We start from the raw sequence: 18,322 nt of genomic DNA on the forward strand, positions 1-18,322 counted from the left end.
ATAGTATACAAAGCAACTGTAGTCTTTGTAAAAATTTTATTAGTACAGTTTCAATACATAATGATTGCATTCATCATGGGGAGTTGGGACGTGTACATAACATTCCTTAATTCTTTTTACTTCCCCTTCCCCTTCACCTTCCCCACCACTCTTCTCTTGGTCCCCTTCCCCTTTGCAAAATGTGGATTACTAAAGACTAAGGACTGAAGGACTGATCTAGTTAAGATGGTTATATTAATGTTTTAGTTGGCAATGCCATCCATCTGCCATGTGAACCACTTTTGATATACTACATAAAATGTGCACCAATCCCGTAATAGCTTCTTAAATCCAATAATAGATCAGGAACTATATTGTGCTTTCTTTAAATCACTCCTTTTTGCATTGCCATTGCAGATGCTTGGAAGGTTATATGATGGATACAGATATGGATACATTTACCTGCCAGGAAGATGGTCATTGGTTCCCTGAAATAATCTCCTGCAGTTCTAAAACTTGTTCTCTGCCATCAAACTTAACACATGTACTTGTTCATGGAGAGGATTTCGGGGTGAACAAGCAAGTTTCTGTGTCATGTGCAGAAGGGTATACCTATGAGGGAGTTAACATATCAACATGTCAGGTAAGACTTTCATTGTTAATTAGAACATGTGAGTCTAACTCTTAATATGCATATATCACCATCCAAATGATATCTTTTTTTCTCTAAAGAGAAAAAAATGCTTCAAATTTTCTCTTACATTGAAGGATTTCAGTTTTTTGATAGAAATATAAGAGAATATATTTTTGTCCCAACATTCCCAGTTTAAGGTAAGAAAGTGCTAACGTTAGGTAAAGTGTTAAAATATCTAAAACAAGATAGCCATAATAAATTAACCATGCATCTTATTCTTGTTTTGTTTTTGTTTTTTGAGACAGAGTCTTGCTATGTAGTTCAGGCTGTCCTTGAACTCGAGATCCTTCTGCCTCAGCCTTCTGAGTGCTGAGATTATAGGTGTGAGCTATGTCCAGCTCATATTCTTAAAAGTGTCTATGTGTAGTCCACAACCACAGACCAGTGGTAGCAAACCTACGGCATACACGCTGCAGCAGTCACGCAGAGCCCTCTCTGTTGGCACCCAAGCTATGTTGCCCCAACATCACCCTAGCAGCTGAGCATCAGATATTCAGGTTTAATTGCAGTGCTGGCACTTTGTGATAAATAAGTGGATTAGGGTTGCAATTTGGGCACTCAGTCTCTAAAAGGTTCACCATCCCTGCCATAGACTATGCCAAACGTTTCCAGTTTCAGCAGAAAGCTCAGACATTGCAGAAGCAGACAAAAAATTGGAGTCAAATCTTGCTATGTCATTTATTTTCCTGTAAGAAAGCTATTTACATTCTGAGCTTCAGTTTCATCATTTGAAAATCAATGTGTCTAATAACACACATTTGTATGGTTGTGAGAAACGAGGGTAGACGATGGGAGAAAATGCCTGCTTTTGCAAACTATGGCCTTTCCAAAGATCATGGTTGATTAATACACATAGATACTCTTGAGCATAAAATTTTTGGTCAGTTTATCATGAATAACTTGTCATAAATATTTTAATATCTACTTTACTTTGGCACTTTTTAGTTTAAAACTGGGAATCATCAGCACAGATAGCAGACCTGCCTAGCACATCCCTTTTTCCTAGCTTCCGTAAAACATATCAGAGGAAGAAAGGTCAAAGGACTCATTAGCACGGTCTTCTTTTTTGTTAGTTGAGATAGAGGCTAGAAGAGAACTGTGGCATGATTCAGAAATGAATTTTACCTTAAGTGTGTCTTCATTCGAACTCCATCTCAACTCTGGGTGAACCCAGAGCCTTTGCATTGAGCCACATCCTCAGCCCCCCTGCCCTCGCCTTGCTGCTCTACTGCCCTTTTTTGAGACAAGGTTGGGTTAAATTGCTAAATTGCCCATACTGGGCTCAAATTTGCAGTCCTCTTGCTTCAGCCTCCCAGACTGCTGGGATTGCAGATGTGCACGACCACACCCAGCTTATCTGGTTTTCTTTATTTGCAAATCTCTGGTAATTCCAAGAATTAAATTATTTAATATATATGAGCTATGTAATACATGCTTGACATATAATAGGAATTCAAGAATTATTTTATTCTCCTCTAAATTATCTACTTATAAGTTATGCACATTCATGATTGGTTACAGGGAAAGCTAAAATCACAGGGAGCAGGTCAAATGATTGCCAAAGTTACCATGATCTCAAAATTTGTATAGTTCCAGCTGATCTCTTTTAGATTTAGAGCTGAACAAGTGTGAGGGGAAACTTTTTTCCAAGGAGCTGTCTGAACCAGAATTCTGCCATGATTAAGGCAAACAAATTGATGCTCTCCAGGTTGGGTATGTGGACAACTGAGTGGTTCTCCATGTGTCTTGCAGGAAAACCCTGGGATCCTAGTGACTAAGCTCTTCTTTACTGAATTAGTAGTTTATTTTTTATAACCCTCATTGCTTTCTTCACACTTAGTATGACCCCCATCCTTTGATCAACTGGGTTTGGCTTAATTTTTCAGTTTGAAAGGTAGAATAAATCTTTTTTAAGTGTTCAAATGCATAAATTGAACCAAATTATGTTCAGTGCCTGAATATATTTTATTATAGTGCAATAAAGAGATTCTGTAGTGCATAGAATAAACAAATGGATGAGGAAACCAAAACAAATTTTGAAAAATTAATACTGAAGGAAGGCTAGCCTTGCCAAAAATTAAAACCTAGTATTATAAAATTCCCGTCAATGTGGCTCTGGTGTTAAATTAGGTAGAAGGAAAAAAAATGAATGGAATGGAAAAAATGAGTCGGAAGTACAAGTTCTGGGGAAAGGAATGACTGATAAATTGTTTTGATCTCATTAAGTAACCATATGGAGAAAAATTGATTCCAAATGTGTGAAAAAATAGTAAAACAAAAGAAAACAATAATGAGTAACTTTAAAAAGTTACTAGTAATGCTAAGAAATATTTATGTAAAATTAAGTTCACTGTAGCATTATTTACACTGTTGAAAAATTAAACACAATTTATACACAAGAGGGGAAAGATTGTGATATAGGAATATTTATATAAAATTACTTCTAGCTTGGATGTAGAATGAGTTTAGCTTCAAATCTCCCTTTAAACTGTTATCCAACTCGTATACTATTTCCTCAAAGAAAACAGAAAACTATTTGTCTGAAGATACAGAAAAACAAACTCCGTTTCTCCCTCTGTCCTCTCACAACACCCCTCTGACACCAGATGTGTGAGGGTTTTCCCCCCACACTTATGAAGCAAGCAGTCAGTTCTGCAGCAAACACCAGCTGGGCATCTTCTTATTCAACTCAACTCAGACACAATCTACTTGGACTTGGTGTTATGTCCCACAATTTGAGGACTCTGTACTCAAGACTGCACCCTCATCAAATGCCAGTACCAAGTTCTGGCCTCTAGAACTTCTGACCTTCCAGCTACCAGTTGGGGTTCCTATGACACCTCCATGAGTTCCATTAATTTCCTAGAGTTATCCAGAGAACTCAGGGAAACATTTTCTTACATTACTGCTTTCTTATAAAGGGTGTACTAAAGAACACAAACAAACAGCCAGTTGAAGAGATATGGTGCAAGGTCTGGAAGAGTCCAGTTGGCATGTAGCATCCTCCCAGCATGTAGTGAGTCTTGTTCACTTTCCTGAGAGCCCTCATGTGTTCAGCTGCCCAGAAGCTCCTGAACTCTGCCTTTGGGGTTTTGTGGAGATTTCATTGCATAGACATGATTAAAGTATGAACAACTGTGGAGAAATGTGATCAGTCAAAAGAGTCTGATCTATTATTAACACGCTGGAAAAATCCAGCAAGGCCTGTCTGTACAATCTGTCTTGGCCTTTCTGTGTAATATTTCTTCCTTATGGGTGTGGGCCAGGACCCCTTCTGAAATAGGGGCCTTATGATCTACTGTCACATAGGTGGATCAGAAAATGTCTTTATGGATAGCTTCAAGACAGAAAGACAGAGAAAGATTAGAGTTTTTATGATTTAACTTAGAAAGGGAAATTCTGGTTTCTATGGCCTGCCTTGGAGATGGAGTTATGAGCCAAGAATGGTAGACAAAAACTAGCATTCATTCTCTCTCTCTCTCTCTCTCTCTCCCTCCCTCTCTCTCTCACCTAGTATCACAATATCACAATTAGCAATAGAATAACAATCTTCAAGAGAAATATCTGTGGATGCCTCACTTTATCCAACTAGAAGGCTGAAAATGTTAACTCTGATGGTATATATATATGTATATATAAATTTGTTTGGTTTACTATCGACCCCTTCAAAAATAAATAATAGAAGCATTCATGTTGAAATTGAGAAAAGGAAGTCATCTTTTAAAACTTTCAGTATAATGCCTAAAAGTTGTAGTTTTTCATACATTTTAAAATGTGGAATCATGAAATATAAGGCTACGCTGGTAAAGTCATAGAATATTTATATCAATATCTAGTCTTCACATATTACAATGGGAACATAGTATACAGTGAGTTTTTTAAAATTTTTGAGTGAAGTCTATTAGGAGGGAATGTTATTTTATGTTTAAAAATGTCTACACATGTTTAGGGATGACTCTGAAGACCACCTAAAAATGAATGTTATGTTTTGTTAGAGCTATGGTTAATTAGCTTAAGCAAGACCAAACTCTAGGTCCTTTTGACTGTCATCTTGGGAATTATTCTGCCATACACCAATATTTGCAAACCTCTTCATCCGTGTGTATTAATTCCTAAATATAATTTTTTATTTGTTACTTAGCTTAATGGGACCTGGGAGCCACCATTTTCTGATGAATCTTGCAGTCCAGTTTCTTGTGGGAAACCTGAAAGTCCAAACCATGGATTTGTGGTTGGCAAGAAATACAGCTTCAGAAGCACAATTATTTATCAGTGTGAACCTGGCTATGAATTAGAGGTAAGCAAGCAAATTGTTTGTTTTCCAGTATATTGAGAATATTTTTGGTATCAACACAAATTTTCTTCACTAATGTTGGTCCTAATATATCCTATTGTATTGTATTACCTTAGAGTTTAACACTCAAAAATGTACTGTTACCTCAACCAACCATTTAAACATGTTTTGGCTTGCTGGCAATCATACTGTGCAACAAGAAAGTCCACCGTTCACTATGGTGAGCTGACAATAAGGGCTTAGGTATGCAAAGCCAGAACTTCCCCAAACAAATGAGCTTATCTCAACCTGGTTGAGGTGCCAGGTTCCCATAGGGCAAATCTGGCCTGAAAAACATCCTCACTGCAGTTCTAACAAATGTCAATTTTATTCTTAATACCTTGCTTGTAATATTAAAAACCCATCAACAGCACTTATATCTCCTCATTGACATCAATGGGAGGGTGTTAATTCTGCAGAAAGCATTATTGTGTCACCAAACATGAAGTTTAAGAGACCTGTTTGAAACTACATTAGCTTGTCCTCTGGTTTTTCAGGAAGCTCCTCTTGACTCTCTTTATTTGTACAGTGATATTTGAATACAGGTTTTGCAGAATATTCACTGCCAGTGATCTGTTCAATGTGTGCGGTATGTCCCATTACTTTCTGGCCCAGCAAACAAAATTGTCACAAATAGGTGCATGAAAGCCGGAATTAGGCTTCTATGGATCTTGTTTTATTTCATCAAAAGGTTAAAAAAAATGTAAACAGAAGGATGACAATGAAATGATTGATGATAATTGGAAAATTTTCCTGCCTTTGAGTCTTATTTGTCCTTTCTGTGAGAGTATGAATTTTGCAATTAATCAAGAAAAGCAGTATCAACATTTGGGGGAAATGTATAGTGAAATGATTAAATTTGAAGAAGTAGATAACTTACCTTAAAAATTTTTAGAAACAACCAACTGCTAACTACAGAATTAAGAAAGGAGCAATAGCAATTATTTTCACTCCAAGCTATACATGTTAGGATCACCTGACAAACTTTTAAAAAATACTGATTTCCAGCCATTTGGAGAAGTAACTTATTCCAGCTCGAAAGTGAGAAAAGTAAAAGAATGCCTAAAAACTCTTATCACATGAGATGGCTGGAAACTTACCAGAGACTTCATGTCAAAAGGACTCTGAAGACTAGATGAAGTTTCCCAAGGCCAAGATAAGACCATTTCAGTAGCAATAAAGATAATAACTTCAATGGACTGAAACACTTCAGATGTTTCATGAATGATATTAGATTCATAATGATACTAAAAATTAAGTTAGTTGGTAACTATTAGTGGATGCTCATAACAACAAAAACAAAATCCTGTCTGTGGAAACATCTACAGAACAAATGATCAGGTTTTCTGGTCTGAAGTAAATTGACAGCAGAAGGGAAGAAATGAAGATGGAATTATAGATTCAGAGAGACACTGTATCAGGATTCTCTGAAGAAAGTACCAATAGGAGGGAGAAAGAAAAAGAGAGATTACGATTATGAAGAACTGACTCACAAAACTATGGAGGTAAAATCCCATGAGCTGCTGTCTGCAGGCTTGAGACCCAGGAAAGGCAGTGGCACAATCTAGTCCAAGTACAAAGACTTAAGAATCAGGTCATTCAATGATATAAATCCTAGTCTGAGTTCAGAAAATGAGAGGTGCCACCTCATGCAGTGCAACAATGAAAAGTAGATGATGTCCGCCTTCTGCTACTCTGTTTTATTTAGCCCTTCAATGGATTGGATGGTCCCCAGCCACACTGGCTGGGGAAGGTAATCTACTTTATTGAGTCCGCAGATTCAAATGCTCATCTTACTGTGAGATAGATCCAGAAACAATGTTTAATCTGGGTACTCCATGGCCCGGTCAAGTTGACACATAAAATTAACCATCATAAACATACTAATTACTCTCTATGTGTGTGGACATTATTTTCGTCTGATTCAAATGAACTGTAAAAAGTGAATAAAAATAACATTTATGAAATGATTGGAAATTTAAGCCTTGAATGCATTTATGAATAGAGATTGTAATTTTTTAAAGAATAATATTGTTATTGTGCTTATAATTTTAAAAGCCCTTAGCTTTTAGAGATTAATACTGAAAAAAATTGATAAATGATTTGATGTCATCTGCAATTTGATGTCATCAAGGGTTTGCCTGATGTAGCTTAGTGGGAAGGGGGCAGGACTTAAATTAAACAAGATTGGTTCTGAGTTAATTTTTAAAACTAGGTGATGTCTACATGGGACTTTCTTATAATCTTATTTCTGTTTTCTTATCATGGAAATACAATGCCCACCTTTGCTGTGATGACTGAAGATAAGGAAGCATGGCTCTTTAGGCATTGTGCTGAACTCAATATAGGGTAGTTATTATCATCACTTCTAGTATTTGTATTATTACCAAAATCAAACAAAGCAATTAGGACATCCAATATAACTTAAGTTCTTCTACTCTGTAAACAAATTTCCACTTATGTGTGCAGGGAACACTTTTGGGGGCCATTTCAATCTCAAAAATGTTACTATGCATGCAAAATGTTACAAAAAATTACTAAATCCCATTGAAGAATAAATCAAAATAAGGAATTCAAAAATGAGATGGTCCTGTTATGAAATCACTGCTCCTAAGCAATAAAGTGGCTGTTATGATTCTAAAGCTGAATTGAATCTAAGCTAATTGTTGAAAAAGCAGATATATTAGGTTAAAAAACTGTAATGCTAACCTGGAATTAAAACTCCAGCTTAGTTAATGAAAAACAAGCTAAGTAAAGGGGCAGCAGAATAAAAAGAAAATACATGATAAATTTTATCATTTTCTAAGGAGAAAGACAGTAGGTGCTGTTTGATTTTTTAAGTCAATAGTTACTGGGAGTTTGTTTGAATTTTTATTAAAATAAAAGTTGACATAGTCAGAACAATATTTATCTATTCAAATCTTTAGAGGAAAGAGAACAAAGAACAATAGTACTAGGAAAAATCTAAACTGTAGTACTGATTAAAACTACATGAGTAAAATGCACTCAGGAAGTATCAGAATGGTTGGTTAGGAGCTAGTTTTAACTATTTCTCAGCAATTTCTCCAAATTAATAAAAAGTAATTCACAAATTAGAAAAGTAAACTTTCTTGTGCATAGTAAAGTCACACGTGTTGCTAGGCATGGTGGCTCACATCTCAACACTTGGAGACTGAGTCAGGAGAATCGCTGAGTTTGATGCTAGTAGTTTATAGTGAGTTCAAGGCTAGCCTGAGCTACATACTGAGACCCTGTCTTGAAAAACCAACAAGACAGAAAAAAAAAAGAGAAAGAAAAGATAAGGCATAAATGTTAACAATATTTATCTCTGAAAGATCCAAGAAAAGTTTCTATATTTTTCTTCTGTATTTTCCAACTTTTCTACTACCTTAATAAGAAGAAAATGGGCCCGGGATTTAGCTCAGTGGCTTTGCCGCCTGCTGCGCAAGCACAAGGACCCAAGTTCGATCCCCAATACCAAAAAAAAAAAAAGAAAGAAGAAGAAGAAGAAGAAGAAGAAGAAGAAGAAGAAGAAGAAGAAGAAGAGAACCATTTAAGTTTATAGAAAATTCATTGGAAATAAATTTATTGGAAAGTCAGGGCAGAGCCTATCCACTAAAGTCAATGGAATTTTCACAGGAGAAGATTTATCAATAACTGAACTATTAGCTCAAGGAAAAATACCTATGAAGAGGAGAATAAAAAAGACAGTCAATCCAAATAAAAACCAAGAAAAATCAAGTAAAAGAAGAGCTCCTTTTCATGTGTCTTGCTGATTTGGAGCACAACTTCAAAACAATATGCTGCCCAAACTCTCTAACCAAAGAAAAGAATGTCACACAATCCATGTGCTAAAGCTCCTTTGAGTTAGACTCAAGTCCCTTAAGACATTACTTAGAGCCTAGTGTTTTTTAAAAAATATAATGTATAGAACTTTATTTATATTATTGATTAGTCCATAGTCAATTAGGAATTTAATGTATAAAAAGTCATTATTAGGAACATAAATGATAATAGGAAAAGATAAAAAGGAAGGACTCTAAAAACCACAAGCTTTAACCTAATAACTTCAGGGGGCAAACAGCCTATAGAGCCCTCGAGTGTGTGGAATATTGAAAAATATATTCAGATAATAATAATAAATCATTTTTCAAGAAATTTTTATTTTGAAAAACATGACCCAAAAGCAGACAAAAGACTATTAGGGACAGAAAAGGGGACAAGCTAGGGGATCTAATAGAAGAAAAGAATCTTAAAACCTGTTAGATAAAAGCAACAAAACACTTATGAAGCTAAAATCATTGGAATTATAGCAGACTTCTCAAAACAAACCTTAACATCAAGGAAAGCCTGGAGTGAACTGTTTTAATCCCCCACCCCCCCCAAAAAGCCTTCCAATCCAGACTATTATATCTTAGAAAGCTATCTTTCAAAATTGATGAAGAAATACAGTCTTTTTATGACAAAGAAGACCTTAACAAATTCATGACCATCAAACTAGCATTCCAAAAAATTCTAAAGGATATCTTAGAAAGAGACCTAAAGACTTAGAGAGAGAATGAAGCCAACAATGCCAAAAAGTCTAGCAAAATTAATACATCAGACAGGGTGGGAAATTAAGCAAAAGAGTAAAAAAATAAAAAGGGATTAGCAACAGGAAAATAATGCATTGACGGGAATATCTCAACACCTTTCAGTAATAACTTGATCTCAACCACAACAAGACACAGATTGGCAGATTGGACCAAAAATAAAAACCCAATGGTATAGTGCACACACAGAAAAAAGTACATTTAATGCAAAAAGAAATTCATAGACTAAATATCAAAGGATAGAAAACAATGTTCTATCAATGTAGCAGGAGCCCCAAAACAAGCAAGAGTAGCTATTATATTTCAGAAAAAGTGGTTTTCAAGCTAAAACTGATCAGAAGAGGCAAAAAAGGTCACTAAACATTAGTTAGGGGAACAATTCAACATGAATAAATAACAATTATAAATGTATATGTACCAATTATTAGCACACCTAACTTTATAAAATGTACAGGATAATAGAAATCAGATAAACATCAACAGTTACAGTGGAGGGTCTCAATATCCCACTTTCACAAATAGATCAACTAGACAAAAAAATCAACTAAGAAATATCAGAGCTGAGACACTCCTTTCAATAAATAGACTTCATAAATATCTATAGAATGTTCCACCCAACAGCAACAACATTCTTCCCAGCACCACACAGAACTTTCTCCAAAATAGACTACATACTGGCCCATAAGCATGCTTAAATAAATACAGAAGAATTAGAATTATTCCACGAACGCTATCACATTGTAGTGCATGAAAATAGAAATGAACGGCGAAAGAAATCACAGACATTATGCAAACACATGGCGATTAAATGATGCACTCTTGATTTTTTTTGTTGTTGTTGTTCTTATTTTTTCCCCATTCCCAGCCCTCCCTTCACCCCCTCCACCCTTCCCTATTTATAAAGACTTTATTTCCATTTTTTCCATTTCTCATCATTTTTCCTTTCCCTTCTTTCCTTTCCCCTGCCCCTCCCATTACCCCTACCCCTTTGGACCTTTTCTTCCTATTTTGCATCATCGATTATTCATTCTAATCACTGGTACATTTTAGGTATACAATATAATGACATTCATCATTGGAAATTTGCACCTTTACATAGTCTCTCTTGGTTCTTATTTTTCACCCTTGCCCAGCCCTCCCTTCAACCCCTCCAGTCCTCCCTATTTACAAAGATTTTGTTCCTATTTTTCCATTTTCTCATATTAATCCCATTCCCTTCTATTCTTTCCCCTAGCCCTCTCATCTCCTTCCCCTTTGCCCCTTTTCTTCCTATTTCACATTACCTTTTATACATTTAGTCCTTATTTACACTTTCAGTTTCTCACACCAGAGAAATTATTCAGTATTTATACATGTGTGTCCTATTTATTTCACTTAAGAGTATCGCCTCAATGGATGCACTCTTGAATTATTAATAGGTCACAGAAGAAATCAAAGAAGAAATTAGACAGTTCTCAGGATCAAATGATGCCAGTACAACATACCAGAACCTATGGGATACAATGAAAGCAGTCCTAAAAAAGAAGTTTATATCTATGAATGCCCACATCTATAAAACAGAGCCCAAATAATAACTTAATGATGCACCTTAAGGTCCTAGAAAAATAAGAATAGGCCCATTCAAGGTTGTACAGGGAAGGAAATTATAAAGGCCAAAGAAGAAATTAATGAAACTGAGGCTGACAAAAAAACAATATAAAGAACCAATGAATCAAAGGACTGGTTCTATGAAAAAATAAACAAAGTAGACAAACTCTTAACCAAAATTTCTAAAAGAAAGAGAAAAAGACCCATACCATGCAATTAAAAATAAAAAGTGGAAATCATAAAAGGCACTGCTGAAATCCAGAAGATTATTAGTAATTACTTCAAAAACCTATTGTCCAATGAATTGGAGAGTCCTACATAAAAATGAATTACCAAAACTGATCCAAGGAGTTATAAAATCCTTGAATAATCCAATAGCAGAGAATGAAATTGAGGCATTTTTTTAAAAAAACCTACCAACTAAGAAAAGCCCAGGCCCCAAAGATTCACTACTGAATTCTACAAGAACTTCAGAGAAGCTCTACTGCCTATGCTCCTCAAACTTGTTAATGAAATTGAAAGGGACAGAATATTGCCAAATTCATTCTTGGAAGCTAGAATTATCTTGATTCCAAAACCAGACAAGGACTCAAGTAAAAAAGAAAACTAAAAGCTAATCTCTTTGATGACCATAGACGCAAAAATTCTCAACAAGATACTGGCAAACAGAATGCACCTAATAATTTAAAAGATCATAGATCATAACTAAGTAGGCTTCACACTAGAGATACAAGGATGTTTCATACACAAATCAATAAATATAATTTTCCACATAATCAGGCAAAGACAAAAATCATATGACTGATAGGAAAAAGGGAGGAAGAGAAACAAAGGTATGAGCTCAACAGGACAGGTTTATTTCACCACCAACTTGAGAGGGACCACTCTAGCCTTAAGATCAGACCAAATCCTCTGATTCAGGGTATGGGTCTTTTAGAGGGTGATTGGGGGTGGGGGGAGATCAGTGAAAGGGAGTTGGGGCTACCTGCCAAGATCAAGGCTCAAGAAAGGGTAATGGTTACCCAAGGACGAGGCTTGGGAACACTCAGGGAGTAGTGGTTGCTATCAACAGCAGGGCTGATAATAATGTAAGTCACTGAGTGTAGCTGTGCTGGGTGGCAGGGAGAGCAGTCTCTGGTCAGCCTAGGATGATGGTGGTCAGATTCCTTCCAACTGATCATGTCAGTAGACACAGAAAAAGCCTTTGACAAAATCCAACATCCATTCGTGATAAGGACTCTAAAGAAAACAGGTATAGAAGGACCTTATCTCAATCTGATAAAAGCCCATTTATGACAAACCTACTGTTAATATCACATTAAACAGGGAAAAACTGAAAGCTTTTTCTCTAAAATCAGGAACAAGACAAGATTGTCCACTATCACCATTCCTGTTCAATACAGTACTTGAAACATTAACCAGAGTGATCAGGGAAGAGAAAGAAATATATATCCGAAAGGAAGAAGTCAAGTTAGCATTATTTGCAGATGACATGATACTCTACCTAGAAGATTTTTTTAAATCCATCAAAAAACTCCTAGAACTAATAAACAAATTCAGTAACATAGCAGAGTACAAAGTCAGCACACAAAAAGTCAGTAGTGTCCCTGTATACCAGTAATGAACTCACTGGGAAAGAAATTAAGAAAACAGGATCATTCATGATAGCATCAAGAAAAGTTAAATGCTTAGGAATTAACCTAACCAAGGAAGTGAAAGAGCTCTATAATTCTGAAACGTCCTTTATGGGACATCAGAAGATGGATAAATATGCCTATTCCTGGAAAAGCAGAACCAATATTGTCAAAATCTCTATACTGTCAAAACTAATATATAGATTTAATGAAATTCCAACCAAAATACCAACAATTATTTCTCTCAAAGAGCTGGAAAAAACAGTCCTAAAAGTCATATGCAATAGAAGAGAACCAGAATCAATCTTGGGCAGCAAGAGAAAAGCAGGAGGCATCACAATCTCAGACTTCAAATTATATTATAGTTAGAGTAATAAAAGCAGGATGACTGCAGAAAAACAGACAGGCAAATCAGTGGAACAGAACAGAAAATGAAGAAACAACCCAAGTCACATTCAGCCATCTGATCTTTGACAAAGGGGCCAAAATATCTGCTGGAGGAAAGTCTTTTTAACAAATGGTACTGGGAAAACTGCAGAAACATGCAGAAGATTGAAACTACACCCACATCTCTCACCACTAAAATAAAATAAAATAAAAATGGATCAAAAACATAGGTATTAAAACAGAAATACTTAATCTGCTTGAAAATAAAATAGACAAAATTCTAGAAGACATAGCTGAGCAGAACCTCAATTACACAAGAAATAACATAAAGAATCAACAAATGGTATTATCTCAAGTTAAAAAGCTTCTGAGCAGCAAAGGAAACAACCAACAGAGTAAAGAGAAAACCTACAGAATGGGAAAAAAATTGTTTACCATCCACTCCTATAGAGGACTAATACTTAGAATATATAAAGGACTCAAAACAATAGAAAACTAAAAATAGAAATTCCATTTGACCCAACTATTCTGCCTCCAGATATCTTCCTGAAAGAGTTAAAGACATCATATTGCAGCAGTACATCATACCCATATTTGTAGTAGTACATGTGTTACCTAAAGCTTGGAATTGGCCTAAAAGTCCATTAACATATGAATGAATAAAGAAAATGTGGTATTTGTACAAAATGGAGTACTAGTGTACCATAAATTAAGATAAACTTAATTCATTTGTAGGAAAATGAATGTACCTTGAGATCACATGTTAAGTGAAATCAGACACAGAAGCTTAAATATCACATAACTTCTCTTACATGAGAAACTCAAACTATAAATAATTTAAAGAGCAAAACAAAGGACAGTAGGAAACAGGCAGATAGATCTGTTGCAAATGGAAAGGGGACCAAGAGATGGAGGGAAAGGGAAGGTAGGGAGAGGAAAAGGGGAGAAAGAGCAGATGTAGCTCAGTGTGAAGGCCCTACGTTCAACCCCCAGAAATACATACATACATGCATATGTGCATACATATATAACTGGAAGAAGGAAAGCTATATTTCAAAAGTCAGGGAAATACATTTTAGAAAGACTTTACCAAAAATATTTAAAAGTTTATATGCATAGATCATTAATAGGGTAAGTTTATGTATAGTAGAGTAAAACACACGGTTGAAAAACTCTGTTTTCATAACAATATATCTCATATTCTTTGCTGTGCCTTTCAAGTATTGAAAGATACATACAATTTCAAATTTTGGGGGGCGTACCGGGATTGGAACTCAGGACCTTGCACTTGTGAGGCAGGTGGTGTCACCACTGAGCTAAATCCCCAGCCTGATTCAAATTTTTTTTTTATGGTACCGGGGGATCAAACTCGGGTCCTTGCGCTTACGAGCCAGGCAGTGGAACCACTGCGCTAAATCCCCGGCCCCTCAAAATATTTTTAAAAATATGTTAAGCAAATATACCTCTTGGACTTTTCTCATCCATTCTTTGTCAGTCTTTGCTACAGATTGTAATTAGTTACCATTTAAAATAGAAAATAAAGCAAAACCTATACCTTAATTACAGTAGTTTGCCAGGGATGAACTTTAAAGTAATTTTATAAAAATGTTTTTCAAAGTCTAAACCTACTCCTTATCCTATATTCACTTAAAATACTATGTTTATTTAGCATTTAATGCTGACCCATTCAAGTCTGTAGCCAAGATTACTTTGCTTTCTCTTACTGTCTTTCTATTATAAAATTATGATCTTGTCAATAACCTTTCTCCATTGATTCACAGGGGAACACAGAAAGCATCTGTCAGGAGGACGGACAGTGGAGTGGAGGGGTAGCAACATGCACAAGTAAGTTAACTGACACTTAGTGGACCCGAAAATGATTCTGAAGGCACAAAATAACAGTGTAGCTACATTTTATTTATATATCAGTTTTACAATTCTTTTTTAAAAAATTATTCTATCTATGCTCAAATGCCAGCCTTTTATTTTTTCTTCATGCTGGTCTGGAGCTAGGGCTTCGTGCCTGCTTAGGAAAGCACTCTACCACTGAGCTACACTCCTAGCCCTGGTTTTTTGTTTTTTGTTTTTGTTTTTTTGTCTGTTTTTTTTTGAATTTCCAAACCAACTGAATAAACTGTAGAAGGTTGGATGACCTTTTGTTCAAGGGCACCAAACCAATAAAAGGGTCAAACACTGCAGTAGAGATTAATGATTAATTGGAATAAAGCATAAGATTACTCACTCTGGGATGACAAACATTTTGTTTAGGAACTAGCTAATTATTGTGCTTATTTGCATTTTGGTGGGTTTTCCTCCCAAATAAGTGTAAATTAAAAGGCTTAAGGCTGATGCTTCTTGGTGGCAGTACTGCCCAATACTGACATCTCAAGTGTTGATGGGACATCTGTCAAATAAATGCATATTCACATTTACATGGAAGGTTTCTTTAACTCATTTTATGAGAACAGCTCAATTTATTTGGCAACATATAGGTTCATTCACATGACTTTCTACCCAGTCTGTGGCCCATATGCTTTCTTCTCCAAATAACAGTGTTTTTAAAGATGATAGTTTCAAATCAATTCTAGTGGCAAGCTTTTTAATTTTTTTCTGTATAATCTTGATAGAGTCAACAAATTCTCAAAATGGACAAGCCTCTTAGATGATCTACTTCAGTGCCTTTGATTGACAAACAAGTTCATGAGGGCTAGGAGAGGTGACGTGGCCTAGTCATCATCAGAGATAAAGTTAGTGGCTGAGCTGGCACTGGGCATCCACGATCTTAAATCCTTCTTGCCTGTTGTTTCAAGTGTATTTTAAGAGGTAGATAAATGAAATAATCTTGTGTATTTACAGGAATCTGAAATCTTTTAAAAACTATTATATATTTGCAATTCAGTGGAGAATTATAACTGCTTTTAGTCCTCAAAACCTTGAATAAATATTAGAAGAATATTCTTCAAATATTGAGTGACATCTCAAGTCACAGAAATTAGCATTTATGCAAGACTTTGGACAGTCTTGATAATAGCACTTTTATGTAAACTACTCATGATCAAATGTGTGTATGTATGTGCAGACAAGGGGAGTGGGGGTGAAAAGGAATCATACATGAGTGGCATTGAAGCCATCATATGTTGGTGAGGGGATTTTTTTCAGTTTTGAGCTACAAAGATAATGGTTTGTTTACTTTTTGTCCTACAAATGCAAGACAGTAATAGAAATATATGTGTGTGTGTGTGTATCTATATAAATATATCTTCATTTATTTATGAGGGCTGAGTATCAAACCCAGGGCCTCATACCCACAAGGCAATCATTCTACCACGTAGCTACCTCCCTGTATATATTGCTATTATTTCCTATGGCTTATCTTTTTTTTAAATTATTAAAGTCATGCAAGTTAATTTCCAGAAACTAGATAGTGTAAATAGGCCAAAATAAAATAATTTTAATCCCACCACTCAAGGATAAAAAAATTAATATTTTGATATTTTATTGTATTATTCCCTAGATATATAAAACAAATTTCTGGGGGAAAGTATGCATACTGAGAAATCTTATCTAAAAGATTCTTTCATAACTCACTAAATTATTAAATTTGTTGATATCTCTTATCAGCTTTCAGAGAAGCCCATACAAATCACTAGGATTCCCCAGACTGGTGTTTCTCCATGTACAGCACACAGATTGGCAGCAGCAATGGCACCTGAGATCTTGTTCAGACTTCAGAATCTCAGGTCTTGCATTGTAACAAGATCCCTAGATGGTGCCCTTGCACACTGTAGTTTGAGAAGCAGCATTTCAGGCCTCTAAATTTTAGCTTTCAGCATATGGGAAGGGAGCTTTGAAAATTCCTAGTGCCCAGTCTGCACCTTGTACCAGCGAAATCTCTAGGGGTGGAACTAGCGTCTGTACCTTTGTAGGAAGGTAATTCCTCCAGGGAATTGTAAAATACCGCCAAGGCTAAAAATCCATGGTCCAAGTATGTGCAAAAATCAACAGGCTGAAAGAAGCTCAAAGAAGTCAGCTAGCATCTAATCCAGGGACCCTCGATTCTTCATGGACTTCACAATCATTTGGGGAGCTTTTTATAAAATACCAAAAACTGGGCGACAGCATGGAGATTTTTATTCATTTAGTCTGGGATAGGCCCTGTATATAAAAGCTTCCCAGAAACCCTAATACACAACTAAAATTGAGGACCACTGGTCTAAATCACCTTCTCTGCCTCCACAATTTATAAAATTTATAAAATTAAAACTCAAGTCCACTTTCTAAGATTCTAGAAAAGGTGACCCTGCTTTCCTCATAGCACTTCCTGGTAATAACATTTCTCACTGATGTAAAATCATTCTTCATAGCTACAATATGGTCTCATCAGTATATGAGGTTTACACAGCCCTAAAAAGCCATATAAAATCTCCTTCACTCTAATTTCCCCAAGGCTCATAGTTCCCTGTTCCTGATACTTTTCTATTATGTTTTACTTTCTAGTAAGCTTATCTTTTCTCTCTCCTAAAGGCAGCATAACCTTGACCAAATTATTTGACCTCTCTGAGAGTCACTTTTCAACTGTTAATTGGGATAATCTCCAAGCTGCATAATTAAGGCCACCAGATTTAGGAGGAAAAAATACAAGCTACTCATTTCAATTTATTTCCTATAAAAATAATTTTTAAAAATAAGTATGTCCCATGTGATATTTGAAAGATACTTATATTGAAATGTATTTATCTGATAAACAACTTTAACTGGATAGCCTATATTTCTATCTGGACTTACAACCCAAGAATTATAAAAAATATTTTTGGTATCGTATAGGAAGTTCTTGACCACAGTCACAACTTAACACGTTAAATCCTTTGTATCACCCACCTACCCATCCATACCACCACTATCCTGAGCCTTATTAACCATTTTAACAATATATAGGCAGCTGAAGTAAATTGGACAAAATAGCAATCTTTCATTGCAAACACATCTGAATAAAGTACTTACATAAGTTGTTTTTCTTCAGCAGTGTTTAGCATGTCTTGCAAACAAGTGGGCCACAATATTTTATATTATTGTGTAATATTTTATATGTATTAGCCATTAAGTTCCTTTAACAGCA

The 18,322-nt window shown here is 35.5% G+C and overlaps 1 protein-coding gene across 2 annotated transcripts in view; it reads left to right on the top strand.

Annotated features, from left to right (window-relative positions):
* Nucleotides 1-18,322, top strand: part of Svep1 (sushi, von Willebrand factor type A, EGF and pentraxin domain containing 1) — a 235,937-nt gene that overhangs the window by 187,933 nt on the left and 29,682 nt on the right. For both annotated transcript variants that reach the window (XM_004848137.3, XM_021261140.2), the window contains 3 exons: nt 397-622; nt 4,815-4,970; nt 14,988-15,051. In XM_004848137.3, coding sequence (XP_004848194.2) covers nt 397-622; nt 4,815-4,970; nt 14,988-15,051 — 446 coding nt within the window. The remainder of the gene's footprint in view (nt 1-396; nt 623-4,814; nt 4,971-14,987; nt 15,052-18,322) is intronic.

Source organism: Heterocephalus glaber, unplaced genomic scaffold (genome assembly GCF_053883595.1).
Source record: "Heterocephalus glaber isolate CG9 unplaced genomic scaffold, H.glaber_assembly_v1.0 deba00001481, whole genome shotgun sequence".
In the NCBI taxonomy this organism is placed as follows: Eukaryota; Metazoa; Chordata; class Mammalia; order Rodentia; family Bathyergidae; genus Heterocephalus; species Heterocephalus glaber.